Source organism: Artemia sp. Qi Xiang Cuo, chromosome 7 (genome assembly GCF_049724085.1).
Source record: "Artemia sp. Qi Xiang Cuo chromosome 7, ASM4972408v1, whole genome shotgun sequence".
Lineage (NCBI taxonomy): Eukaryota > Metazoa > Arthropoda > Branchiopoda > Anostraca > Artemiidae > Artemia > Artemia sp. Qi Xiang Cuo.
In genome coordinates this window covers 41370482-41398391 of record NC_142800.1, presented here as the reverse complement: position 1 = coordinate 41398391, position 27910 = coordinate 41370482, and the positions used below count along the sequence as shown (strand labels likewise).

At 34.6% G+C, this 27910-nt stretch overlaps 1 protein-coding gene across 1 annotated transcript in view; it reads right to left on the bottom strand.

Moving 5' to 3' along the window:
• LOC148950281 (glutamate receptor 1-like) overlaps positions 1-27910 on the bottom strand; it is a 413540-nt gene that overhangs the window by 137518 nt on the left and 248112 nt on the right. Inside the window, exon 8 of the mRNA XM_089091823.1 lies at positions 20259-20471. Within this exon, the coding sequence (XP_088947949.1) occupies positions 20259-20471 (213 nt within the window). The remainder of the gene's footprint in view (positions 1-20258; positions 20472-27910) is intronic.

Sequence of the window (27910 nt, the reverse complement as noted above, 5' to 3'; positions counted from 1 at the left end):
TGCTCTTGTATTATTGCTGCCAACCCCACTATCAACTTCTAATAGGGTAAACATTCCACTCATCATCAGCACAAATGTATCCAAACTGTTCTCACTCCTTTGAATTATATTCACACACTAATAAAAACTATAGCAAAAATCCTTTCCTTATATTCTCTGCAATCCTCTCCCGCTAATATTTCCGACCCCCTGATTGGCTTAGAAGGAGACACGTGATCCTGTTCCCGTTTGTGGATCAATACATTCCCCCACCGATTATGTAAATCAATTTCTCAGAAATCCACTTCCCCCTCTTGTCCTAAATCAATACATCTCTCCCCTCCCCGTTAATGTGCATGTGCAAACTTCACCCCAGTGTCATGAAACCTAGACAAACAACAACAAATTGACCTTGAAAGAGATGTCATTGACCCCATTAGAATTAATAAACCATGAAAAAACATCAAAATGAGAAAAATCCTGTTTTTTCATTCTCAGTGACAAAAACCATAAAAATATGCATAAATTATGTACTTATCGGAGATATTATGCCCTTCCTACTCCTAATAGCCAATTATAGGCCTATGTTAACATAGGGTAAAGTTCATAACTTTCAGCCCTCCCCCCGGGGACTTTGGGGGATGAAGTCATCCCAAAAGACATAGTTATCATATTTTCGACCATTCTGAACAAAATGGCTATCTCAAAATTTTGATCAGGTGACTTTGGAAAAAAATGACGGTGGGAGTGGACCTAGTTACCCTTCATATTTTTGGTCACTTAAAAAGGGCACTAGAACTTTCAATTTCTGTTCCATGAACCCTCTCACAATATTCTAGGACCACTGGGTCGATACAATCACCCCTGGAAAAAAAAACAAAAAAAAACAACGAAAAAAAAAACACGCATCCGTGATCTTTCTTCTCGCAAAAAATGCAAAATGCCACATTTTTGTAGTTAGGAGCTTGAAACCGCTACAGTAGGGTTGCCTGATACGCTGAATATGATGGTGTAATTTCCATTAAGGCTCTATAATTTTTAAGGGGTCTTTCCTCCTTTTTTCGAAAATCAGCCAAATTTTCTCAGGCGCGTAACTTTTGATGGATAGGACTGAACTTGATGAAACTTATATATTGGAAATCAGCATTAAAATCTAATTTCTTTGATGTATCTATTTGTATCAAAATCCCGTTTTCTAGAGTTTCGGTTAGCATTGAGCCGGGTCGCTCCTTACTTACAGTTCGTTACCACGAACTGTTTGATCCGTAGGTAAGTTTCGATACGTTGGCTTAAATAACTTTTAAAATCCTCTCTCGTTGAGTGGGGAGTTTTGACACTTCTGCGGACTGACATTAAAACGCAGGACATTTAGGACCCAAAAAGGTCCTTTCTGCTTTTATGATTACCTTGGAATGCGAGATATAGAATAAGATTTTTGTCCAAGTTGGTGGCATAAACACTTTCCAAACACTCAATCCCAAACAAAACTCAGGATAAGCGTCATCTCGGCTAATAAGAATTAAGTAGTCATTTGCTTTAAGAAGTAAAGAACAGAAGGTCCCTGAGGATCATTCTCTTAAAAGATTCAGTTTATCGATGCATAAGATCTCAAGATCTCTAATAGCTTAAGATCTCAAACTCCACATTCATTTCAGATTTATAACCTTTTCGTAAAGTAATTCTGACTTTGGTTAACAGAAAAAGTAGTACTTTATCACTCGCAATCTCAATGAAATATTGACAAGTAAAAACTAAAGAAAGAAATCACGTATGTTCCAATTCCCAATTAGCTACCCCCCATTCAATCATAGTCAAAAAGGCCATAACCAGGTGAGGGGGGTTAGAGAGTTTGAATCACCCCCCTAACCCCCTAAATTTTTTTCCGACTTATAAAAACGCAGCAAAAATAAAAAAAAAATTGATGCGTTTTTAGAAATTTTTTTTTGTAATCCCCCCTGCCGCGAAAAAAACTGGATACGGCCCTGATATTAAATATAATAATCCATTTTTTTGTGGAAACTCCGACAGTTTCAAGCCCTCCAACTAAGCAAAGAAGGGAATTGCCATCAGAGACCTGAAGCTCAAACTAATTACGACATTTTGTTCTGAACTTCAAATTAATTTTGACATTTTGTTCTGAAGCTCAAATTAGTTATGAAATTCTATTCTGAAGATCAGTTTTAATTAGTACTTTTTATTCGATAGCCATGTTTATAAATAAAGGAAATTTGTCAGTTTATCTAGAGTCTAGTTTGAATAGCTATTGAAACTTTTGCTAAGAAGCTTACTTTCAGAACTAGGATGATTTCGCATAGTTTTTATTAGAGTACAGTTCATACTGTTTGTGCCGAGTTGTTTGGAAATCATCTAGGAAAGACTAAAGATTTTGGTAGTCCTCTTAGCAAATTTTCTTTTTACATTTCTGATATCAGTTTGAACTATTGTCTATTATCGTTTCCAAGCTAGAGACCGAAAACTCAAAAGAAGACAAAATTGAACCAAAAGAAGCAACGAAAAATTTAATAGCATTAATTTTGCGTCATAGCAAGAGAGGTGCAGCGCATCAATTTCAGCGTAATGGGAATTATAATTTTGAACAATAATATCCGTTTTGTACAGATCTTTCAATTCTTTTTATGCTAATTTTAATGCATATCAATTACTAGACCTTACAGATCAATTACGATGAAAAGAAACTAACATTTTTTAACCATAAAAAAAGGAAAGAAATGCTATATATTTTAGATGAACGTTTGCGGTTTAGACTTAGAACCAAAAAAAAAGAACGAAAACAATAAGAGAACAAAATCATCACTGCAAAAAGGGACTCAATTGGTTAGAGGAGTTTCGGATTTTAATACAGACAATTGAAAATCGTAGTCAATTGAATTAGACATATCTGACTGTCCAGGAAAGAGATGACCAAAACAAAGGCTTATCATTTAGCCATTTGAAACTTAAAATTGCAGTTTTCAATTTATGGGTGTTAAATTTTTAATTCATCTTAATTCGTAAGCTTTTTCTGTTCGTTTTTTAAAGTTTTCAAAGTATTTTGAGTGTAAAAATTTTATAATTTAGACTATAAGTATCATTTACTGGCACATTATTTCAGAAAACAAGACATATGGCATTTTATTTTCAATCAAACAGTTCGTGGTAACGAACTGTAAGTAAGGAGTGACCTGGCTCAATAGTAACCGAAAGTCTAAAAAATGGAATTTTGATACCAATGGATATATAAAAAGAATAGGCTTATAATGTATAATTTTAAATATATATTATTAAGTATATAAGTTTTTAAATATAGATTATTAAATATATAGATTTTAAATATACAAGTTTCATTAAGTTTAGTCTAACTGATTAAAGGCTACGACCCTAAGAAAATTTGCCTGATTTTCAAGAAAAGGGGAAAACCCCTAAAATTATTACAATCTTAATAAAAATCACAGCGTCAGATTCAGCGCATCAGAAAACCCTATTGTAATGGTTTCAAGCTCCTATCTGCAAAAATGTGCAATTTTGTATTTTTTGCCAGAAGAAAGATTATGGATGCGTGTTTTTTTTTATTTTGTAATTTTTTTTTTCCAGGGGGGATCGCATCGACTCGGTAGTCCTAGAATATCGGGAGAGGGCTCATTCAAACGAAATTTAAAAGTTCTGTTGCCCTTTTTAGGTGACCAAAAAGATTGGAGGGCAACCTGGCCCCCGCCCCTGCCCCTTTTTTCCCAAAATCGTCTGATCAAAATTTTGAGATAACCATTTTGCTCATCATAGTTTCGAGGCCCAATAACTATGCCTTTGGAAATAACTTGACCCCCAGAGCCCCAGGGGAAAGGTCTTGAAGTAAAAAAAATTGTCCATTTTTTACACATAGTATTTGTTATTGTGAAGTATGTACACATTCTTGGGTGGGAGGGGGGATTTTTTGCTGAGGATTTTTCCACAGTGGAATTTTCCATGGGGAGGGAAGTTTCCAGAGAGTGAACTTGTCAAAAGAAATTATACACTTGGGGAATTTGCCAGAATACTTATACAAAATTCTTTTTAAATGTCTTGCTTTCTCTTTTCCGTCTCAATTTTTCGCGTGGAGTTGTTAAGGGCAATTGTCCGGGGGTAATTTTTCACCGGGATTGGATTGTCTAGAAGATATTTCCGTAAGAAGGGTAATTTCTCAATGGAGGTGGGGCCAGATTTCCTGGCATTACTTAAAAACGATCAGAAATTAAATTTTAAAAAACAAGTTTTTTGAACTGAGAGTATGGAGCAACATTAAAACTTAAGACGAACCGATATTATTACGTGTATGAAGGGGTTTGCCCTTTCCTCAGCACCTCGGTCTTTACTCTTAAGTTTGAATTTTGTCCCAATTGTTTAAGAACGACTCCAGGAACACAAGGGTCGTTTAATTAAAACAATAGGAAGCTTTTTTAAAAGTACTAAAAAACTTTATCATAAAGAGCGAGGTGTTGGGGAGGGGGCAATCTCTTTCATACACGTAAGAATTTATGTTCGTTTTAAGTTTTAATGTGGCTCCTTACTCTCAGTTGAAAAAACTTGTTTTTTTAAATTTAATCTCTTATAAAGGTGGATTTTTTTTCTCGCGCTATTGTAGTGGAAATGAAATATGAAAAGTCGGATTCCATTTTTCATTTGATCGATTTAAAAGGAGACTCATTCCTTCTTCTTTTTTTAATTTACTGCGGAACTTATTTATCGATTTTCATTTCTTTAAGAGAAAAAAAAGGAGGCAAACCTTTTTTTAACCAAATCCTCTCTATATATGTTGATTTTGTATGGTAACTTCCTCACTTTGAGACAGCACCCTTTCATTATACTTTCGGTTGGCATATCCAATTTTGGAAATTTTCTACTCATTATCGTATCCTTCTTTCTCCCTTTTTTATTGATATAAAGCCCCTTTTTTTACTTCTTAGAGGGTCCCATGAGAAAACAATTAAATGCTATTTGGCATTCAAATTCATGATTAATTAAACAAGCTTCAAATTCATCCTTGCTATTATAGATGAAAGTTAGATTCAAAGATGGACGACAGTTTTTTCTGAATGTTGTCTCCGGTCTTCAATACTTTCTAGTGCAGCCTCAGACCAACCATGAGGGACAGGCGTACTCCTATTCCTAATAAGCCTAAGCAAAATGGGATTTCCCATGACTTAAACTTCACAAAAAGACTTGAGAGAAATACTGCAAAACTTGTCAAGAACGCTTTTCGGTAGTCATATTTTCCATCTCTATTTTGGGAATTATTCTACTTCTTAAACCAAATGGACAGGAAACAAATGACTCTTCTCTAGAGAAATTTAAGATTTTCTTTTTATCTATCTTTATGCAAAAAATGAATTAGACAGTTTTCTACAATTAGTTTGAAGAATAATGACAAAAGAATAGCTATGTTGCTATTTTTTTGAAAATAATTAACATTCTTAGAATTTAATCAAAGATGTTTTGAGAAACTATTTTAGACATTACTAAATCTTAAATAAATTGCCAATCAATTATTTAGATAATTTTGGACACCACACTGCCTTTCCATGACGATAAATAGAAGTTCAAATAGAAATAAAATCCTTTTAATAGACAATGTTTCACAAACAGTGATAGAAATTCACAAAAATACCAAATATTTCGGTCATATATGCAGTGACCGTCATCAGTAGTAAAACATACTACTATATGATTTCGGTCAGTGCATATGTGACAGAAATATCTAGTCTTTTTGTGGATTTCTATCACTGTTTGTGAAACACTGTCTATTAAAAGGATTTTGTCCCTATTTGAACTTTCATTTACAATCAATTATTTATTTTTAATTTCAAAGCAACGCTGATATTTTAAAAAAAAAGTTACACCGGCAAAAATACTATCACCAATACATCAGCTAGCTTGGGCGTGCCTGCGCAAAATCTACTTTTAGAGCTTTTGGTCATACTTATTTAGATGACACTACCAGTTATGATTGACAAAAACTACTCTAAAGCGGTTATGCTTGCTTCACTGGGTGAATTGTCAAATCTGGTAAACGAGGTTAAATGACAATTCAATTTAAATTTACTAAGGCTGATAGGAAACAATTTACCTCTTAGGTCACAATTAGAAATTCACTATCGACTTTAATTGATGCTGTGCTAGTTTGGAAGATCAGTGTAAGAGGGGTTCAGCTAGAAGGATTTGCTGATCTAAACCTCTCGTTTCAAAAACATAGAAGATTATTTAACAGTTAAAATTTGTTTTTAGTTGGGTTTATTGTCTCTTCCTAGCTAATTTAGTTGGGTTTATTAAACCTCTTCCTAGCTAATTTATCTATTGTGGGCTGCCTCCCCATAGTAGCATAATATTTGTAGGCATGAATATATAATGAGTCGGAGGTAATAGGCTTGAAAATGCCTGTTCAGGATTTCGACTGTTGTTGATAGAAGAGCATCACCAAGTGCTGAAAACCATGCTTTGACCAAGATGGGCCCAGGACTGCACAAAGCCCCCATTGATGGAGGTCCCAGGGACTTCTTGCTGTCCGGTTCTAAGCCGGCTTAAGCACTTCGGTGTAGAATTGAGAAGATATGTGATCCCCGCCCTGCACTGGTATCCGGGATCATTTCTTTTCCTGAGGCGAAAATAATTTCAATCATTAAAAGAACATGAAAATTGGAACGTGGAATATTACGACGTTAAAAATGACTATCGTATCGACATTTTGACTGACGAATTAAGACGATTCGAACTGGATTTATTAGGAGTTTCAGAAACTCATATCTAAGGGGTAGGAAGTATGAAATTAGGTGATATAGAATTTGTTTACTCAGGCAGGAAGGATGGTGTAGATAGACAGGGAGTAGGACTCATGATGAATAAAGAAGCTGCTAAGTCTTGTGTAGGCTGGGAAGGTATTAATAATAGAATACTAATTGCTCATTTTATGACTAAAAAGTTCAGAGTATCAGTTATATTAGTATATGCCCCGGCAGAACCGACTGACGGAGATACTAGTGACTCAGATAAATTTTACTTACAGTTACAGGAGCAAATAGACAGTGTCCCAGGTAGAAATATGATGTTTTTACTGGGAGATTTCAACGCCCAGGTTGGTAGAAATAGGGATAGATGGTACCCTAGCCTAGGTAAATTTGTTGAAGGAAAAGAAAACAGTAAGGGTTATAGACTGTTGCAATCTCGTAGACATAACAATCTAGTTATAACCAATTCGGTGTTTGGTCATAGAATGGCTGATAAGTTAACATGGTATTCACTTGATGGTAAGACAGCAAACCTTATTGATTATGTTATTGTAAACCAAAGACTGGCAGGATCAATACAAGATATTAGGGTATATTGGAGTGCTGTTATTGATGTTAAAAGTAAACATCACCATCTAGTAGTGTCAAGGGTTAACTTAAAGCTGAAATATCGGAAGGGTAACTACCTCCTGGGAAGTTATGATGATGGTAGACTCCAGGATAAGAATTTGAGAGAAACTTTCCAGGAACAGTTGAACAGTTAAACTCTAAACTTAAAAGTTTAAAATTTGATAATGTGGAAGATGGTTGGAATAATTTTAGAAAAATAATTTGTGAAGTTGCAGAAGGTGTCGTAGGGAAGAAAGCTAGAACTGCAGCTAAGAATATTAGTGAAAAAGCTTTATGTTTGATAGAAAGGAGAAAGGACTTGTACAAGAATTATTTTAGTGACAGATCATATGAAAACAAAAGGAATGTAAAGAAAGTGGAGAAAGCATTAAAATATGAACTAAGGAGGTGTGGAGTAGAGGCCATGGATAAAATTGCCGAGGACCTGGAAGATGCAGCTAGACGGCATAATAGTAAAATATTGTACTGGCACGTTAACAAATTGAGAAGGAGTAGTCAATGTGGACTTGGCCCAGTTAAAGATAGGAATGGGGCCGTAATTAGCGATAAGAAAAAAACTAAAGAGAGATGGGCCGAACATTCTGAGAATTTGTTTAACTGAGATAGAGTTGAAGGAAGAGATATAGAGGAAAATGAAAAAGTTTATGATACCTTGGATGTGAAGGAAGATTTGTTTTGGGAGGAGGAATTAGCGACAGTACTAAAAGGACTGAAAAATAAAAAGGCTCCAGATGCTGATAAGGCGGTAAATAAGTTTCTTAAATATGGTGACTCTGAGGTTAGAAACAAGTTACTGAAGATTATGAATATGATTTTTGAAAAAGGGGAAGTACCTAACGATTTTAGGAAAACCTTAATTAAGCCACTTTATAAGAAAGGCAATAAAAGTGAGTGTGGTAATTATCGAGGGATTACTCTGGTCTCTGTAGGTAGCAAATTACTTAGTAATATGATACTATTTAGACTGAGGGATGCTGTAGACAAAGTTTTAAGAGAAGAACAGTGCGGTTTTAGAAAAGGTAGAGGATGTGTCGATCAAATTTTCACTCTTAGGTTAATAATCGAGAAGTGCCTGAGTTTTCAAACACCTTTGGTCCTCATTTTTATAGATTATGAGCAAGCGTTCGATTCTCTTGATAGAAGAGCTTTAGAAAAGGTTTTATCCTTGTATGGTATTAATTAAAAAAAAACTTTCCGAAAAATAAGTTTTTGAAAGAACAGTAAAGGCCATTTTAAATTTAAGCTTAGGAGATACAAATACCTGTTAAAATTAAAACTCAAAACGACCAGAATTTACTATTAAAGAATAAATGTAAGCCAAAACGAACAGAAATTAAATAAACAATCATAGCAAAAAACATACAACAAGTAATATTATAAATGAATAAATAGATCTTAAAGCGAGTAATGCTTAGATTGAATATGAAAATCAAGCTTAAAACAAAAACAAATATTTTGCTATTAAAGTATAAATGAAACTTAAAACGAACAGAAATTAAATAAACAATCAATGCGAACATACATACAATATATCTTAATGTAAATGAATAAATAAATCTTAAAACGAGTGAAACTTTAATTGAATATGCAAATCAAGTTTGATTCGAATAAAAATAACTACAAACAAGAGTTTCGGCATTGTCTCACTGCAGAAGCCTAAAACCTACTGCGTCATTGGCACTTTACTGAAAACAATTCTTTGAAATATTTTCACTTTTGTAACTTTAAGAAATCAAAAATTAATTAAGATTTTAGGGAATAGATATCAGCATATGTATATGAAATTGACAATGCACATTTTTTTTCAGTAAACTCATTTGAATTTTTTTCAGTAAATCACAAATTATATTCTGGCTTTTAGAAAGCATAGGGGTTTTGAACCCTACTCACATTAATTTATGCTCGTTTTGAGTTTGACTCTAATATTTATTTCAATTTTTGTTCGTTTTGGGTTTCATTTATTTATTGATACTGATTTGGGGTAGTTGTATGCTTGGTAGATTATATGATAGTCCGAACGCCAGGTGTTGAAAATGTGAACCATACCACGACGGAAGGCTGCTACGAGAATTAGCCTACCCCCCACCCCCTAAATTGACCTTGTGGATTGAAAAATACCAATGGCACTTGCTTGCGAGTGGTGGCACACTCCGAAACTTGACATTTTATTATATTTTGGTGTTTCATGCAAGAAAACGCATGTTCCACAAAGTTTGAGGTGCAGTTTTCCGCTCAAATAGAAATTCCTAGAAGCCATAGAATGTTTTCATAACAAACTAACACGATTAGTTACAAAAATGGCAGAGTTAAAAAAAATGGCAAAACTATATGAGTCTTGAACAGTCTTGAAAAGTGTAAACAAAATCAAATTGAATATTAGATATATAATGATATTAATTGTTGAAAGATCCATCAGTTCCAGATTTTTTTTTCACTGTAATTTTTATTTTCATTTTCAATGGAAAATAATAAATTTTTAATATACGAGTAATTAGTTTTCAGTGAAGTACCAATGACGCAGAAGGCTTTAGGTTTTTACAGTTAAAGAAGGGGGCAGTATCCAAATTTTGCTTGTAGTGAAACTATATTTTTCTTGACCAATCTTGAAAAGAACTAATAAATTAAACTGAATATTTGATGCATAATGATATTAATTGCTAAAAGCTCATCAGTTAAAAATTTTACTGTAATTGTAATATTTATTTTCAATATTAAGTACAAAAAGAAAACATTTGTAATATAATTCGTTTTCAGTAAAGCGCCAATCACGCAGTAGGTTTTAGGCTTCTGCGGTGAGACGATACCCAAACTCTTGTTTGTAGTTATTTTTATCCGATTAAAACGTCATTTGCACAATCAATTTAAGTTTCACTCGTTTTAAGATTTATTTACATTAATATTTATTTTAGGTTTGCTTACATTAATTGTATATTTAATTTCTGGTCGGTTTAAGTTTTATTTATAATTTAATAGTAAAATATTTTTTTTAGTTTCAAGCTTGATTTTCATATTCAATCGAAGCATTACTCGCTTTAAGATCTATCTATTCATTTATATTATTACTTGTTGTATGTTTTTTGATATGATTGTTTATTTAATTTCTGTTCGTTTTGGGTTTCATTTATTCTTTAATAGTAATTTCTGGTGGTTTTGAGTTTAAATTTTAACAGTTATTTGTATCTCCTGAGCTTAAGTTTAAAATGGCCTTTACTTTTCTTTGAAAAACTTATTTTTCGGAATTTTTTTTTTAGTTAATTTTTGTTCGTTTTTGATTGCGAAAAGTTTCAATTTTTTATGGCATGGGGGGGGGGTGTCTTACTGTCCGATTATTCTTGAATTTACAAAACGGATCTAGAACTTTCAATTTAAATGGAATGAGGCTTTTTTCAAAGTCTATACGATTACCTCTTTGATAAAAACCTTATATATGAACAATAGACACCTTGCATAACTTGTGGACAGCGATTGACAGCAATGAATGGATTGAAAAAATAGCTCCAATAAGGGGGTTTAGACCATTTCATTTGCTGACACAAAGGGATCACGACTGTTCGGAATTGACCTTAATAGGAATTTGTGTGCCAAAACAATTTTGCATCTATCACAGAGCATGTATTTTAACATTATAATTGGATAATTATAATAGATTTTCTATGTGTTCTTCCCATACAAAACCCCTTCCCATAAGTTATACACCCCCCTTAATAAGTTATGCCCCAGGGCATAAATTACAACGCCTACCCCTTGGCCCTGGTGGGCTGTGTCAACACCGAAGTTTTTTGTTATCAGAACTTTGAATTAAGTTAACAAAATATCTACCTCAAAATTTTTATCTGATGCATATAGGGCCTGGAGGAGGTAGAGGGTCTCATTGTATTTCACTCCCTTTTGACTCTTAAAAAGTGAACAAGAAAATGCAATTTTCAATCAAATGAGCCCTCTCTAAAGTTTATACAAGCATCCTTACCATAAGAAACAATTTGAAGGGTTCAGAGAATTCTTAAATTATATCCCTTGCCCTGAGGGTTTTGGGGGAGTTGTAATCCTCAAAGACCTAATTTCCAGAACTTAAAACTACGTTTAAAAAAATGGCTGTCTTAAAATTTTGATTGGATATGTTTGGGGAAAAGATGGGCATGAGAGGTGGGTTAGTTGCCCTCAAATCACTTTCGACTATTACAAAGGGCACTATCCCTCGAAATTTCCAATCGAATGAGCCTTTTTTGAAGTTTTTATGCCAACACCTCCTATAAGAATCTTATATGCACCCAGGGCATAACTTAAAACCCTTGCCCTGAGGGTTGTGGGGGATTGTCCTCCTCAAAAACATATTTTCTGTCTGGAAATCAACTACGCTGAACAAAATGGTTATATTAAAATTTTGATTGGATGTATTTGGGGAATGATGAGCGTGGGGGTGCTAATTGCCCTCCAATCACTTTCGACTATTAAAAGGGGCACTAGCCCTTTGAATTTCCAATTGAATGTGCCTCTTTTGAAGTTTCTACGACGATGCCTTCTATAAAAAACTTTTTGGGGGGGGGGCTATTTGCCCTCCAATTACTTTTTACTAATAAAAAGGGCACTATCCCTTTGAATTTCCAATCGAATGAGCCTTTTTTAAGTTTATACGACAACGAGTTCTATAAAAACCTTATATTCCCCCAGGGCATATCTTAAAAGCCTTGCCCTGAAGGTTCTGGGAGAGTGTCCTCATCAAAAGCATAATTTCTATCTGGAAATCAACTACGTGGAACAAAATGGCTATCTCAAAATTTTGATTGGATGTGTTTGGGGAAATGATGGGTGTGACAACAAATAGCGACGAAGACCACACTGCCTTTCCATAATAAAAAAATAAGTAGAACAACAGGGAAATTTTTATATAAGACAGTGGAACGCAACTTTAAATGAATATTTCGATCCAAGGGCCGTCCTCAGCAAAACAGACGAAGAGAGTAAAAACAATATAAAAGAAACTTACATTTAAATTCACTCATTAAAACTAAAAGGTTTTAAAAAAAATGTTTTAAAACAGCCCTAATATCATTGCTTCAAGGAAGTTCAACCAGGACAGGGTTGTGGGGGAGTGTCCCCCTCAAAAACATATTTTCTATCTGGAAATCAACTACACTGAACAAAATGGCTATCTCAAAAGTTTGATTGGATGTGTTTGGGGAAATGATGGGCGTGGGGGGCTAGTTGCCCTCAAATTATTTTCGACTATTAAAAAGGGCGCTACCCCTTTAATTTCCAATCGAATGAGGTTTTGAAGTTTCTACGACAACACCTTCTATAAAAACCTTATATGCCCCCAGGGCATAACTTAAAACCCTTGCCTTGAGGGCTGTGGGAGAGTGTCCTCCTCAAAAATATATTTTCAATCTGGAAATCAACGACGTTGAACCAAAATGGCTATCTCAAACTTTTGATTGGATGTGTTTGGGGGAATGAGGGGCGTAGGGGGGGACTAGTTGCCCTCCAATCAATTTTGACTATTAAAAAGGGCACTATTCCTTTGAATTTTTAATCGAATGAGTATTTTTTGAAGTTTTTATGACAACGCCTTCTATAAAAACCTTATGTTCCCCCAGGGCATAACATACTACAAGTGCCGTGAGTGTTGTGGGGGAGTGTACTTCTCAAAATCCTGTTTCCTATTAGAAAAACAACTACGCTGAAAAAAAGAGTTTTCTAAAAATGTTTACTGGTTATGTTCGGGGGAAGTATAGGTGTGGGGGGGGGGGCTAGTTGCCCTCCAATCACTTTTGACTATTAAAAGGGCACTAACCCTTTGAATTTTCAATCGAATGAGCTCTTTTTAAAGTTTCTACGACAACGAGTTATATAAAAACCTTATACGCCCCCAGGGCATATCTTAAAACCCTTGCCATGAAGGTTCTGGGAGAGTGTCCTCCTCAAAAATATATTTTCCATCTGGAAATCAACTATGTGGAACAAAATGGCTATCTGAAAATTTTGATTGGATGTGTTTGGGGAAATGATGGGTGTGACAACAAATAGCGACGAAGACCACACTGCCTTTCCATAATAAAAAAATAAGTAGAACAACAGGGAAATTTTTATATAAGACAGTGGAACGCAACTTTAAATGAATATTTCGATCCAAGGGCCGTCCTCAGCAAAACAGACGAAGAGAGTAAAAACAATATAAAAGAGACTTACATTAAAATTCACTCATTAAAACTAAAAGGTTTTTAAAAAAAAATGTTTTAAAACAGCCCTAATATCATTACTTCAAGGAAGTTCAACCAGGACTGGTACTCCAAACAAAGTGGACAGAGAACAATTCATTCAGATGGAATTAAAATACTTACAGAAAAGGGCTAAACTCGCCTTCTTGGCAGCTAACCTAGATGGTCTATTCGTAATAGGTTGAATGGAGTTATTTACTGGTTTTTTAATATAATTAGTTAAATCATTTTTAATTAGATTTGTGTATAGGGCATTAAGTGAATATTCCCCCAAATATCTATTCAAAGAAATATTACTGTTTATTTTGATTTTAATTTCAATTGCCTCACGAACAACCTGTTTTATGCCTAAATCATTGCTAATAAGGCAAGTTTCTTCAAAAAGCATTTTATGGTTAGGGTTATCATAGATGTTACTGTTTAAAGCCGAATCGAAGGAAATATTTGTACTATTAGAATTTAAAGCTTTAGTTATGTCATCTTTGTGTTGTTGCAGGCGTTTTTCTAAAGTTTGATGGGTTCTACCAACATAAAAGTTGCCACAGTCACATGGTATTTGATAAACCCCTCTTTGGCGAGTAACTGGGGTTATATCTTTACCAGAATTTAAGAAATTCATGATTTAAAAATTGTTTGTAAATACGACATAAAAATTATTTTATGTGCAAACTTTTTTTAAACTTGTAGTGACTTTTGGAATATATGGAAGGTAAATTATATTTGAGGGCTTGACGGGAACTTCATATTGCAAAAGACCCTTAACTTTACGGGAGTGTCTTGCCAATCTTCGGCTAATTGTATTGTTAATAAAGACAATAAGATAACCGTTTCCAAAAAGTATGTCTCTAATAAAATTTAGTTCATCTGTGATGTAAGATTCAGAGCAAATGTTTAAGGCACGGTCAACAAGAGATGTAACAACACCTCTTTTAACTTGTGGGGGGTGATTGGATTTAAAATGTAGATATCTGTTATTTTGTGTGGGTTTTCTGTAAATTGTAAAATCCAGTTTAGCAATGTCGCGAATAATTAAAACATCCAGAAACGGTAATTTATTTGCATTTTCAATTTCTAAGGTAAATTGTAAATTTCGGTCACATGTATTAAGGTGATCTAGAAAGCCACTAAGTTCATTGTCCCCCTAATTCCAGAGTGATATTACATCATCCATATAACGCCCCCAATAGACATGTTTTAAAAAATATGAATTTTAGGCCCAATTTTCAAGATGTTCTACATAAATGTTCGCTAATAACCCAGATAGCGGTGCACCCATAGGGAGACCATTTTTTTTGTTGATAAAAAGAATTAAGGAGCTGAAAATACATTGAATACTTATTAAAAATTTTGACTAGGGACATTAAAACCTCACGATCTATTCCTGTTGTGGAATCTTCAATTAAATGATAATTTTCTTCTATTTTATTTTTTAATAACTGCTCAGATATTGCTACATCAATATTTGTGTACATAGAAACTATGTCAAAACTACTTACCATTGTATTTTCTGAAAAGCTTGCACTTTTAGGTTTTTCTACTAAATCTACCGAATTACATATGTACGATTTTTGAGAATAAAGTAACGGTTTGAAGGCTGTACATAACCACCTTCCAATATTGGAAGCAGGGGCTTTCGTATATGCTACAATTGGCCTTAAGGGAATACCTTGCTTGTGTAATTTCGGTAAACCGTAAAACTTTGGGCAAAAGCTACCTTGGGGAAGAAATTTATAATACAATTGTGGGGTGATTTTGCCATTTTGTTTTAGATTCTTTAGTTCGGTTATAATTTTATTCGCAAACTTATCAGTATGGTCGTGAGTCATGGAAGTATATGTATTTGTGTCGTTTAAGTGTGAATAAATTTTATTGTCGTAATCTAAGGTATCCATGACTACAAGTGAATTTCCCTTGTCTGCTTTAGTTATTATAATTGAAGGGTCTCTGCGAAGATTAGACGAAATTTTTTTTTTTTTTTGAAGAAACTTGCCTTATTAGCAATGATTTAGGCAGAAAACAGGTTGTTCGTGAGGCAATTGAAATTAAAATCAAAATAAATAGTAATATTTCTTTAAATAGAGATTTGGGGGAATAGTCACTTAATGCTCTATACACAAATCTAATTAAAAATGATTTAACTATTTATATTAAAAAACCAGTAAATAACTCCAGTCAACCTATTACGAATAGACCATCTAGGTTAGCTGCCAAGAAGGCGTGATTAGCTTTAAAATCTTGTCTGTAAGTATTTTAATTCCATCTGAATGAATTGTTCTCTGTCCACTTCGTTTTGAGAACCAGTCCTGGTTGAACTTCCTTGAAGTAATGATATTAGGGCTGTTTTAAAACATTTTTTAAAAAACCTTTTAGTTTTAATGAGTAAATTTTAATGTAAGTTTCTTTTATATTGTTTTTATTCTCTTCCTCTGTTTTGCCGAGGACAGCCTTTGGATATAGGGTTAAAATATTCACTTAAAGTTGCTTTCCACCGTCTTATATAGAAATTTCCCTGTTGTTCTACTTATTTGTTTATGATGGGTGGGGGGGGGGGCCAGTTGCATTCCAATCACTTTTGACAATTAAAAAGGGCACTAGCCCTTTAATTTCCAATCGAATGAGCCTGTTTTTAAGTTTCTACGACAACACCTTCTATAAAAACCTTATATGTCCCCAGGGCATAACTTAAAACCCTTGCCCTGAGGGTTTTGGGGGAGTGTCTTCCTCAAAAATATATTTTCTATCTGGAAATCAACTACGCTGAACAAAATGGCTATCTGAAAATTTTGATTGGATGTGTTTGGGGAAATGATCGGCGTGGGGGGGGGGAGGGAGCTAGGTACACTCCAATCACGTTTGTCTATTAAAAAGGGCACTAGCTCTTTTATTTCCAATCGAATGAGCATGTTTTGAAGTTTCTACGATAAGGCCTTCTATAAAAACATTATATGCCCCCAGGGCATAAATTAAAACCCTTGCCCTGAGGGCTGTGGGGAGTATCCTCCTCAAAAATAAATTGTCTATCTGGAAATCAACTACGCTGAACAAAATGGCTATCCCAAAATTTTGATTGGATGTGTTTGGGGGAATGATGGGCGTGGGGGTGGGGGGGGGGTTAGTTGCCCTCCAGTCATTTTTGACTATTAAAAAGGGTACTAGCCCTTTAATTTCCAATCGATTGAGCCTGTTTAGAAGTTTCTACGACAACGTCTTCTATAAAAACCTTATATGCCCCCAGGGTATAGCTTAAAACCCTTGCCCTGAGGCTTGTGGGGGAGTGTTCTCCTCGAAAATATATTTTCTATCTAGAAATCAACTACGCTGAACAAAATGGCTATCAGAAACTTTTGATTGGATGTGTTTGGGGAAATGAGGGGCGTGGGGGGAGGGGGGCTAGTTACACTCCAATCACTTTCGACTATTAAAAAGGGCACTAGCTCTTTAATTTCCAATCGAATGATCCTGTTTTGAAGTTTCTATGACAACGCCTTCTATAAAAACCTTATATGTCCCCAGGGCATAACTTAAAACCCTTGTCCTGAGGGTTGTGGGGGAGTATCCTCCTCAAAAATATATTTTCTATGTGGAAATCAACCACGCTGAACAAAATGGGTATCTCAAAATTTTGATTGGATGTGTTTGGGGGAATGATTGGCGTAGGGGGGGGGGGCTAGTTGCCCTCCAATCATTTTCGATTATTAAAAAGGGCACTAGAACTCTCGATTTCAAATCGAATGAGCCCCCTTTGAAGTTTCTACGACGACCCCTTCCATATGAAGTGCCCCTGGGAAAAAAACAAATAAATAATAAATAATAAAACATTGGAGCCATATGGCCTTTACTATAGGCAACGCTAAAGTGTTACCTCTGATACCGGACAAATACATAAAGTGATTAGTGCTATGTACGAGAATACCACTGCGGCTGTTAAGGTAGGAAATGAGGTTAGCAGCTGGTTTTGTATTAAATCCGGAGTTAAGCAGGGTTGTGTTCTATCCCTCTTTATATGGATTATTTTGATAGACTTTGTTTTAAGGAGCACAAGAAAGGCAATGGGAGACCACAGAATGAAATGGGGAGGAAAAAGTCTGTTGAACTTAGATTATGCTGATGATTTAAGCATCCTAGATGAAAGTGTGAGCCAAATGAATGAAGTTTTAGAGGTTTTGCGAGTTCAGGGATCTAGAATAGGTTTGAAAAGTAATGTTAAAAAGAATAAGTCACTAAGGCTAGGAATAAGTGGAGATGAAAAGGTGATGTTGGGTAATGAAAAGATTGATCAGGATGACAGCTTTACTTACCTTGGTAGTATTATTAGTAAAGATGGTCGGAGCAGTGAAGATGTAAAAAGTAGAATAGCCAAGGCTCAGGGTGTTTTTTCACAGTTAAAAAAAGTTTGGAAGAATAGGAAGATAAATTTGCAAACCAAGATTAGAATATTGGAAGCTACTGTGATGACAGAGGTCAAATATGGCTCTGAAGCATGGGCGCTCCGAAAAGCGGATGAAGATTTTCTAGATTTTCCAGAGAAATTGCTTAAAGATTGTTCAGGGTACCCAGCTGACTGACCGTATTTCAAATAATAGACTGTACGAAAAACGCGGCTCAATATTACTTTTTAGAACTGTAATGAAAGGAAGATTGAGATGACTAGGGCACGTTGTGCAAATAAAGGATGACTTATTATCAAAGACTATCCTTTTCGGCCAACCGTCTAGGGCTAAACAGAAACCAGGTCGGCCTCGTCTGGGGTGGGAGGATGTCGTAAAGAAAGATTTAAAGGAAATGGGAACTTCATGAGCGGGCGTAAAAAGGGAGGCTTTTAATAGATTGGGATGGAGGAGGAGCATGCGTAGCTATGTTGGCCTCAGGCGGCTAGGTGCTGCGGTGAGTTGTTAGTAGTAGTAGTAGTTTTTGTCTCACCTAGTGCACAATTTGTTTTCTCGCCAGCTTAAACAATTTGACCCTTTCTCTTAAAGTTGAAAGCCCACTATGCCCCTACGTGTGGTAGAAGGATCATCAAAAAAGGTACTGAATAATCAGAAGATATTTAATGATATGTGAGCCACAATATTTGAATGGTATTTGAAAGACAAAAAATACAATTTTCATCAAGGCATTGACCCAGGGTATACATAAAGTTACAATTATGTGATACGCCTATAATTAGGTGACTCATTTCCACTGGGTGATATTGAAAAGTTTGTGAATATTACAAATAATTTATCAAAATGATGCCTTTCGTCAAAAACTGTGTTGTTTTACTTATTTCAAAAATGGGCAGTCAAATTTTGAGCATCTCATGATAATCTTGTTTTTGGTTGTGAGCCTTTTCTGTTAATCAGAAGTTCGGACCTGAAGTTTGTTGAGTATTTCTTTTACTATCGACTTTTGTATAGTAGGCATAACCCGAAAGAAGTTAGCTGATGGTACAATTCTGTGAAATCATTCTTTTCTTGAGCAGTAAGATCTGACTGTCTTTTCTACCACCTAACAGCTGCATTACAGTATTAGATTGCCCACATGGTATATTTTTGAAAGTGAATTTTATGCTCATCACTCGACCAATTCATAGTTTCCTTTCTTCTCCTCTAACATCCCTTGAAAATTTAACTGAATATCCCTAACCATTCTCAGTATGTCAAACGTTGACATTTTTTTACATGTAGAACATTTTTTTATCTGGGGTAATCAAAAATAACCGAATTTTAAACCAAGATAATTTAAGTCATTAATAGAACGATCCCATTACGCCGTCACTAATAGAATCTTCTTAAGACATCTTAAGGTAGTTTGGATAGCAAAGGAAATAACCACTATGACTGCAAAGCTCATTGTTGGTATTTTCAATATATCACATATAGCAAAAAACCTTCGGCTCTTTCTCCGCTACAACCCAGTAAAGAATAAATTAATTGTCATCAATTTTATCCAAGTCGCTCTTTAAAGTGATTTTAAAATCATCTTTTGTTACTTACAAAAGGCACTATATATAGCAATTCCCTTTCAAATGAGCCTCTGAAGTTCTCTCCAAGATGCTTCAGTGTCCCTGATGCTTCAGATGAGTACTGTGATTTTCCTACATGGGATTTTGGTTATGGAAAATCTAACTGTACCCTTTCCATTTTGATCAGGCACTATTTTTGTGAGCTTTCAGGCTTTTCACGGGAATTTTCATAAATTTTTTTCCGCAATAAATTTGCATTAAGATTAATTGAAATTATATTTTCCATTCTTGAATCAGCTGCTGCAAGTGACATCTTCCTCTCTTGATAGTTTTTTTCCAAAAAACCTTTTTAAATTTTCGGCTGCTATGGGCCAAAGCTCGTTCTCTGCTAGGTTATCCCTACGTAGGCAACCATGATGAGGCTTAGGAAATATAGGAAGAAGTCAGTTTTAAGCAGAAACAACACATTTTTAAACCCTCTTAAAAGAGAATACCATCTTTTTTCTTAAATACCACATTTTTCTTGTAACAAATGAGTGCTTAATAAGTTTCAAGGGCTTGATAGCTATAGTTTTTTATCTCTGGGAAAGAAGCAGAGCGGTGTTCCCACATGACATTGCTTGAGAAGCCAGCCGACTGTTGCTGTAGTTTGATCTGACAGAGCAAGATAAATCTAGCTAATAGCGAACAGTCAAACACACTTCTTTAAACTCATTTCAGGTTTGAAGTGCATATTACCTTGCGTACAGACTTAGAAATCTTCTCTCCATATTCAAAAGGGATAACATGATCTCGACCGTTAAGTGTACATTCTATTCCTGGTTTCGTTGCATTGATGCCTAAGTAATCAAGTCTTCTCAATGGCCTCAATCCTTCACTTTTCTTGCGAACTAATTTTGACAGTCCTTCAGCAAGAACCGAAACGACATCAAACATCAAAGCAGCTTGTGCCTGGAAGAAATTCGAAAGGAGAATAAATTCTTTATTTCAAAGAAAATAAAATAGATCTACTAATTGATTTTGTTTAATTTTACCTCAGGAACGAGCAAAGAGATGAATGGTGATTTATTTAATTTCGACTTAATTGTAAATAAATAATCACTATAGACGAAGAAATGGGATCATAAGCAGAAATAAATTCCACCAAATTATCACCGTTGAAATTAAAACAAGTAGAAATTAGCTAAAGTAAAGGCGGTGACTATGTTCCTCTGAAACTAAGAGTGTCACTTGTGCCTTTTTAAAAATTGAACAAATTGCTTAAATTATAAGTTCGCTAGTGGAATAATGCGGTATTCCATTAGCAAACCCAAATTGATTGTGAATAAAATTTACTCAAGATTCGCTTTGTTTTTTGTTGAGCGTAAACCAGACTAAACCCTTTGTAGGGGGTGGGATTACAGAAGGGGGTGAAGAAGAAAGGGCAGAAGGAGGCAGAATAACATTTCTTAGTGGTAATTTATTTTGATTATAAGCTAAGATTCATCACTTGGTGCATTGTTTCTTCATATTAGGCTCTGTGCCTTCTTAATCAAACAGTTCGTGGTAACGAACCCTAAGTAAGGAGCGACCCGGCTCAATGGTAACCGAAACTCTAAAAAACAGAATTTTGATACCAATAGATACATCAAAAGAATTAGATTTTAATTCTGATTTCAAATATATAATTTTCATCAAGTTTAATCTTACCTGTCAAAAGTTACGCGCCTAAGAAAATTTTGCTTATTTTCGAAAAAAGGGGAAAAGACCCCTAAAAGTTATAGAACCTTAATGAAAATCACACCATCATATTCAGCGTATCAGAGAACCCTACTGTAGAGGTTTCAAACTCCTATCTACAAAAATGTGGAATTATCAATTTTTTGCCAGAAGAAAGATCACGGATGCGTGTTTATTTGTTGTTTTTTTTTTTCCCCAGGGGTGATCGTATCGACCCAGTGGTCCTAGAATTTCGTGGGAGGGCTCATTGGAAAGGAAATTGAAAGTTCTAGTGCCCTTTTTAGTGAACAAAAATAATGGAGGGTAGCTAGCCCCCCTCCCATGTTATTTTTTTTTCCAAGTCACCCAATCAAAATTTTGAGATAGCCCATTTTGTTCAGCATGGTCGAAAATATTATAACTATGTCTTTTAGGATGACTTAATCCCTCGAAGCCCCCAGGAGGAGGGCTGAAAGTTATGGACTTTACCCAATTTTAACATATAGTATTGGTTATTGGGACCCGGCTCAATGGTAACCGCAACTCTAGAAAACGATATTTTGATACAAATAGATACATCAAAAGAATTGGATTTTAATGCTGATTTTAAATATATAAGTGTCATCAAGTTTAATCTTACCCATCAAAAGTTAAGCGCCTGAGAAAACTTGGCTGATTTTCGAAAAAAGGGGGAAAGACCACCTAAAAGTTATAGAACCTTAATGAAAATCACACCATCATATTTCGCCTATCAGAAAATCCTACTGTAGAGGTTTCAAGCTCCTATCTACAAAAATGTGGAATTTTGGAGTTTTTGCCAGAAGAAAGATCACGGGTGCGTGTTTATTTGTTTTTTTTTTTCCAGGGGTCATCGTATCGACCCAGTGGTCCTAGAATATCGTGGGAGGGCTCATTGGAATGGAAATTAAAAGTTCTAGTGCCCATTTTAAGTGACCGAAAAAATGGAGGGCAACTAGGCCCCCTCCCACGCTCATTTTTTCCCAAAGTCACCTGATCAAAATTTTGAGATAGCCATTTTGTTCAGCATGTTCAAAAATTTTACAAGTATGTCTTTTAGGATGACTTAATCCCCCGAAGTTCCCGGGAGGAGGGCTGAAAGTTATGAACTTTACCCAATGTTAACATATAGTATTGGTTATTGGGAAGTATACAGTACAGACGTTTTCAGGGGAGATTTTTCCTGGTAGTGGGGAGGGGGGGGGTCGGGGTTATGTGGGAAGATCTTTCCCATGAAGGAAGTTGTCATGGGGGAAGGGATATTGCTATGAAGGGGATGCCCGACATCCAAGCATTATTTAAAAAAAGATCAGAAATTAAATGTAAAAAACAAGTTTTTCAACTGCAACAGCAGCAACATCAAAACTTTAAACGAACAGAAAATATTACATATATGATTAGGTTCACCTCCTAGTCAATACCTCATTCTTTAAGCCAGAGATTTTTTAGTACTTTCATAAGAGCTATTTATTCTAATTAACGGCATTTGTAATTAAGCGGTCATTTTTAAAGAATTGGAACAAAATTCGAACTTTCACTTAAAGAGCAAGGTATTGACTAGGGGGCGAACCCCCTAATATACGTATTAATAATTCGTAAGTTACGTATATTTATTACTAATAAAAACGTTCATAAATAAAATGAAACAAGTATCGAGAAAGCCATTTAACCAAATAAAAGTAAATTAATATGAAAATTCTGTTTTAATTATTCATGAACTGTGAGCCAAGATCAAAACCTGCATTTATTCAAAAATGTTCAAAAATTAAATAAAAAAAACAATTTTTTTAACTGAAAGTAAGGAGCGACATTAAAACTTAAAACGAACAGAAATTATTCCGTATATGAAAGGGGCTGTCTCCTCCTCAACGCCTTGCTCTTTACGCTAAAGTTTGATTTTCTCACAACTCTATTTTTTTTAAACAATAAGAAACTTTAGCGTAAAGAGCGAGGCGTTGAGGAGGGGACAACCCCTTTCATATACGGAATAATTTCTGTTCGTTTTAAGTTTTAATGTCGCTCCTTACTTTCAGTTAAAAAAACTTGTTTTTTTTATTTAATGACTCCCTAAAGGTAAGATCTTCGCTTGCACTTTGTTGAAAAATAAAAAGATTGCTTACTTTATAAGTCCTATTTAACTAGCTTATCTTCTATACGCTTGAAAGAAAATGATAAGCCATTTATGAATATATTACAATAATAGGAATTATAGGATATTAAAACTAAATCCATTTTCATACCTTATATGAAAAATACTTAAACGGATATGGAAAACAAGATTCGATGAGCTGGTAAAATGTCTGTTTGACTTGGTTTTTATTTGTTCATCCATTAGTTCATGATTTTTGTTTATTTTCATGTTTACTTCTTATTAACTAATCAAACAGTTCGTGGTAACAAACTGTAAGTAAGGAGCGACCCGGCTCAATAGTAACCGAAACCCTAAAAAAAAAACAGAATTTGACACCAACAGATACATCAAAAGAATTGGATTTTTATGTTGATTTTAAATGTATAAGATTCATCAAATTTAGTCTCATTAACAGTTTCATTAACACATCTTTGAGTTTCTTTCAGAACGTAAGATTTCCAAAAAAAGGTCGAGATTTTGGCACACAATACTAAAAGATGGCCTGAAACCATAAACTACAATTCGTAGCTCTTTATGGGTAATAAATATGAAGAGTGAAACACCAAGTACTGAAGGAGCAGAAACCGTTCAATGAGATCTAAAAGAAAAATATATTCTTGATCTCTTTCCAAAGTATCAATTGAAAAGCAATCACTGGATGATTTGGTCGTTAACACAATTCTTGCAATCTTAAATGTTTTGCCAGTTCTCAAAGTAGATTAAGCTACAATGTAGTTTTCGATAATCAGTTATGAATAATAGGCCACTCTTGATATACTTAAAAGTTTTTACTGATAGAAACAAAGCGTTTCATGTTAGTTTTTCATCAGAAAAGCACAATACTATATGGGATGAGAAAAAATTAAAATTCAACGATAACGATTCAATTTCTTAGCAGAATTTCAATTTCTCAAATATCGGTGCTGTCTGATTTCAGGGAAAAATTTTTACAGGGGATTAATTTCCAGCTTCCTGACATTCTTTGATGTTATTACCCAATAACAATAACTTGAATTGGTGTATATATAGATAAATGCTTAGAAAGAAGAAATTGTGTATGTGTTAAGTTGTTTTGTATGGATTAGTTTTTTTTTGTACTCGGTTTTTCTATGTTCTTCGTAATTTGTTTTGCTGGCGATTTATTTTTTTGTGTATATGGCCCCAGGGCTTCTGCAGCACACTTGTCTATCTGTCTATAACTTCACTAAGTAACTGAAACCTACCTATGCCAAAAGCTAAACTATTCACTTCGTCGTCTTCCTATAGCGGTTTTAATTCTAAACTTAATACCGTATGTGTTCATTCAGTTTCGCAAAAGGGAACCGAATAGCTAAGAGTATTAAGTTGAAACTAAGAATAAATTTTGAGTGGTATGTTCAACCAAATTCAAATACACTATACGCATCCAGGTTGTCAAAATAAGATATCCACAATGTGTTAAGAGCGAATAAAGATATTAACTTAAAACTTTCAAGGGCTATTTAGAGGGAGATTGAACTAAAATAAAAAAAAGAGACTAGGAGCGTCCAGGTTGTAAAAACAACGTATCTGCAATAGGCTTGGACTGTCTCAGGATATTATGTTAAAATTTTCAGAGATTGTTGAAGAGGGTACTGAACGAACTAAATCAAAGGTACATCCAGGTTGTCAAAGGGGCGCATTTGCATTATCTCCAGAAAGGCTAAGTACAGCAAGTTCGAACTCTTCAGGAATGTTAAGGGGGATGTTAAGACACTATGTGCATCTGAGCTGTCAGAATGGTTTATATACAATGTGTCGTGAGGGGCTAAGGATATAATGTACGCTTTAGCTATGAAATATAGGAAAGGCCTAATTAAAAAAAGGGAGAAAATTGATACTTTTACGATATAGCCTTGGGACACTTTTAACTGATTTTATTGAAAGCCTCATTTAACTAAATTTATCCTTATGTATTTACTAAGTGTATAGTATGCTTTAAGATACTACATGGAAAGAGAAAAATTAATGAAAATTCACAGATGAGCCGTCAATTTCTTAGAAAAAATATAACTTCATTTAGTTTTTGAAATCTTCCTAAATCAACAGCAAGACTTAAGAGTTAGTCTTCTTCCTATGATATTATTAATTAAAAAAGAAACAAAAAAGTTTTTTAATATCAAACAAGCGTAATATTAAAACCAAAAACGAGCATAAATAATGTTAAACTTAAAATGAACTAATTTAGTATGAATGAGCTACGAAACTTAAAACGAAAAGAAATTAAAACATAAATCAATTCCTATTTAAAGCAATAAGAAATAATTATGAACGAACAAATATCACTTAGTAAGAGCATAAAATAAAATGAATAGTCAAGTTCATCATTGAAAAAAAAAATATATATTTACTCAAGGAAGAGAGGAGCTACAGACCCCCCCCCCTCCCATCACATTACTAAAGGCTAAAGTTTCATTTGCGCATTTTTGACTGAATCAGATGTTTTGTAAATTTAGATGAGCCCAAATCAGAATCATGACTGTTTTTGAACTGAATCAGGACGTCGCTTTTTTATTTTTTCAAGTCAGTCCAAGGTTGGACTTACCTCTTTTTTACCAATGAGACAGGAATTAACCCAATTTCACACCACTCCACTAAAATTCAACACCTTTGTTTTCTACCAAGTTTCGACTTAGCTCGAAATATATCGGATCATGGGTTGCATTTTGTTATTGCTGGTGATTTTAATACCGATCTGGTTTCTGATAATGTAAGGAATGATCAGCTTCTTGATTCTCTCCCGGCTTATAAAATTGTTCGGAAGTCCCATGATTATACGTATATTCACCATGCAGGTAGTAAATCAGACATTGATCACAATATTTGTTCTGCCGCTCTTGCCTGCTCGCCAGTTACGGATCATTTTGACGAGCAAGATCTTGATCACCTTCCGCTTTCTTTTGCTTATCAAAACCTGCAGTTTGGTCTGGGAGCATATCTAAGAGTCGTGGTGTACTTTCTAAATGGTTTTATAAGCCTGATTGGAAAATGCGAATGTTTCTGTTTATCTTACAATATTGGCTTCACTTCTAAGTACGATTTATGTTCCGTATCAGCTTCTGCAGCGTAGCCAGAATTTTATTTATGTTGAATATGAAATAGAAGGATATTATCATTCTATCGTCTCCGCTATGAAAGAAGCTGAAAACATTTCTGTCCCAGTAAAGCGAATCCGAAAGAATACTCAAAAGCCTCTTTTGTCATTTGACCCTAACCTTAAGGCCTGTAAACATAAAGCTAAATTTTGGCTAAAAGTTTGGACAGAATGTGGTCGGCCTAAGTCTGGTAATGTTTTTCTTAAACAGAAAAACAAATTAGAATCCAAGAAATATCTAAAAAGTGTCCGATACCGTGAGCTTGATTTTCCATCTTCGCCTAAAGAATGGAGGAAAGTAATTAATTCAAGTAAAAAAGACGATTCTGATGTGAGTAGTGATGCTATTTCACCAAGTTCTTGCCATACACAGCATTCGAAGATATTCTCTTCTTACCTTATAATCTGTCATCGTCTACTCCTGTGGTATGCAATGAATTTTCTGTACTTTCTATCTCTTCCTTTCGGTGGCTTGGTATTACTGTCACTAATTCTCTAGGTCTTTTCCGTAGACAGATTGCTGCTGATGCAACAAGAAAAATTCAGTTCAGTTATTCAAAAATTGTAGCAAACTGTGGAAAATATAACAGAAGAGCTCTTGGGCGCTTATTCTCGACTTTTTCTGATCATTCTGTACTTTATTTTTCAGGTGTTCATTCTGTTTTTAAGCTAAAGGATTTGAAAACGATTAAAGTTACATATTTCACATTTTGCAAATTTCTTCTTTCTCTGCCGCCATGGACTAGAAATCGGTGTCTAGTTAAAAATATCTATGTTACGAATGTGACTCAAAAGCTCGGTGATCTACACAAAAAGCAATCTGCAGAAGCATTTTGTAAAATTGGCCCTGACCATGGTCTTTTACAGTTTTTTCTTAGTAGAAATTAATTGCTAGTGTTTGCTGAATGTTCTTTTTGTTTTCCTTTTTTTCTTTTTATTATTATTTTTATACTCCACTTGTACTACTTTTTATCTTGTAGTTGTGGGTAATAAATGATTGAATTGTATGTAATTGAATATCTACCAATGAAATATCAACTCTTGCCAAACGATTATCGTATAAAAAGTGTGAATTGCGCAGTTTGTTTAGGCAAATTAGTTTCTACATAAATGGAACACTGGTGAGCACTAGGGACAATCTATCAAACTATATGAGCTACACACAGTTCATGCTGATGACTCCAAAGTCCTATAAAACAATGAGGGGCTCAGCCAATGAATAGGAATATATGACAGACATAGGGACTACGAGTGCACTTAAGAGCCGACAACTAGCAAATTGTATTTATTGGGCAAAGTAAATCATGAAAGATCCAATATATTCCAATATCTTCCACCAATATTGAGGTGGACATAAATTTAACATCCACTCCATACAATTTCGTTTTGTGAAAGGTAGTCACTGATACACCTGATGCAGCAGTCTTTCTC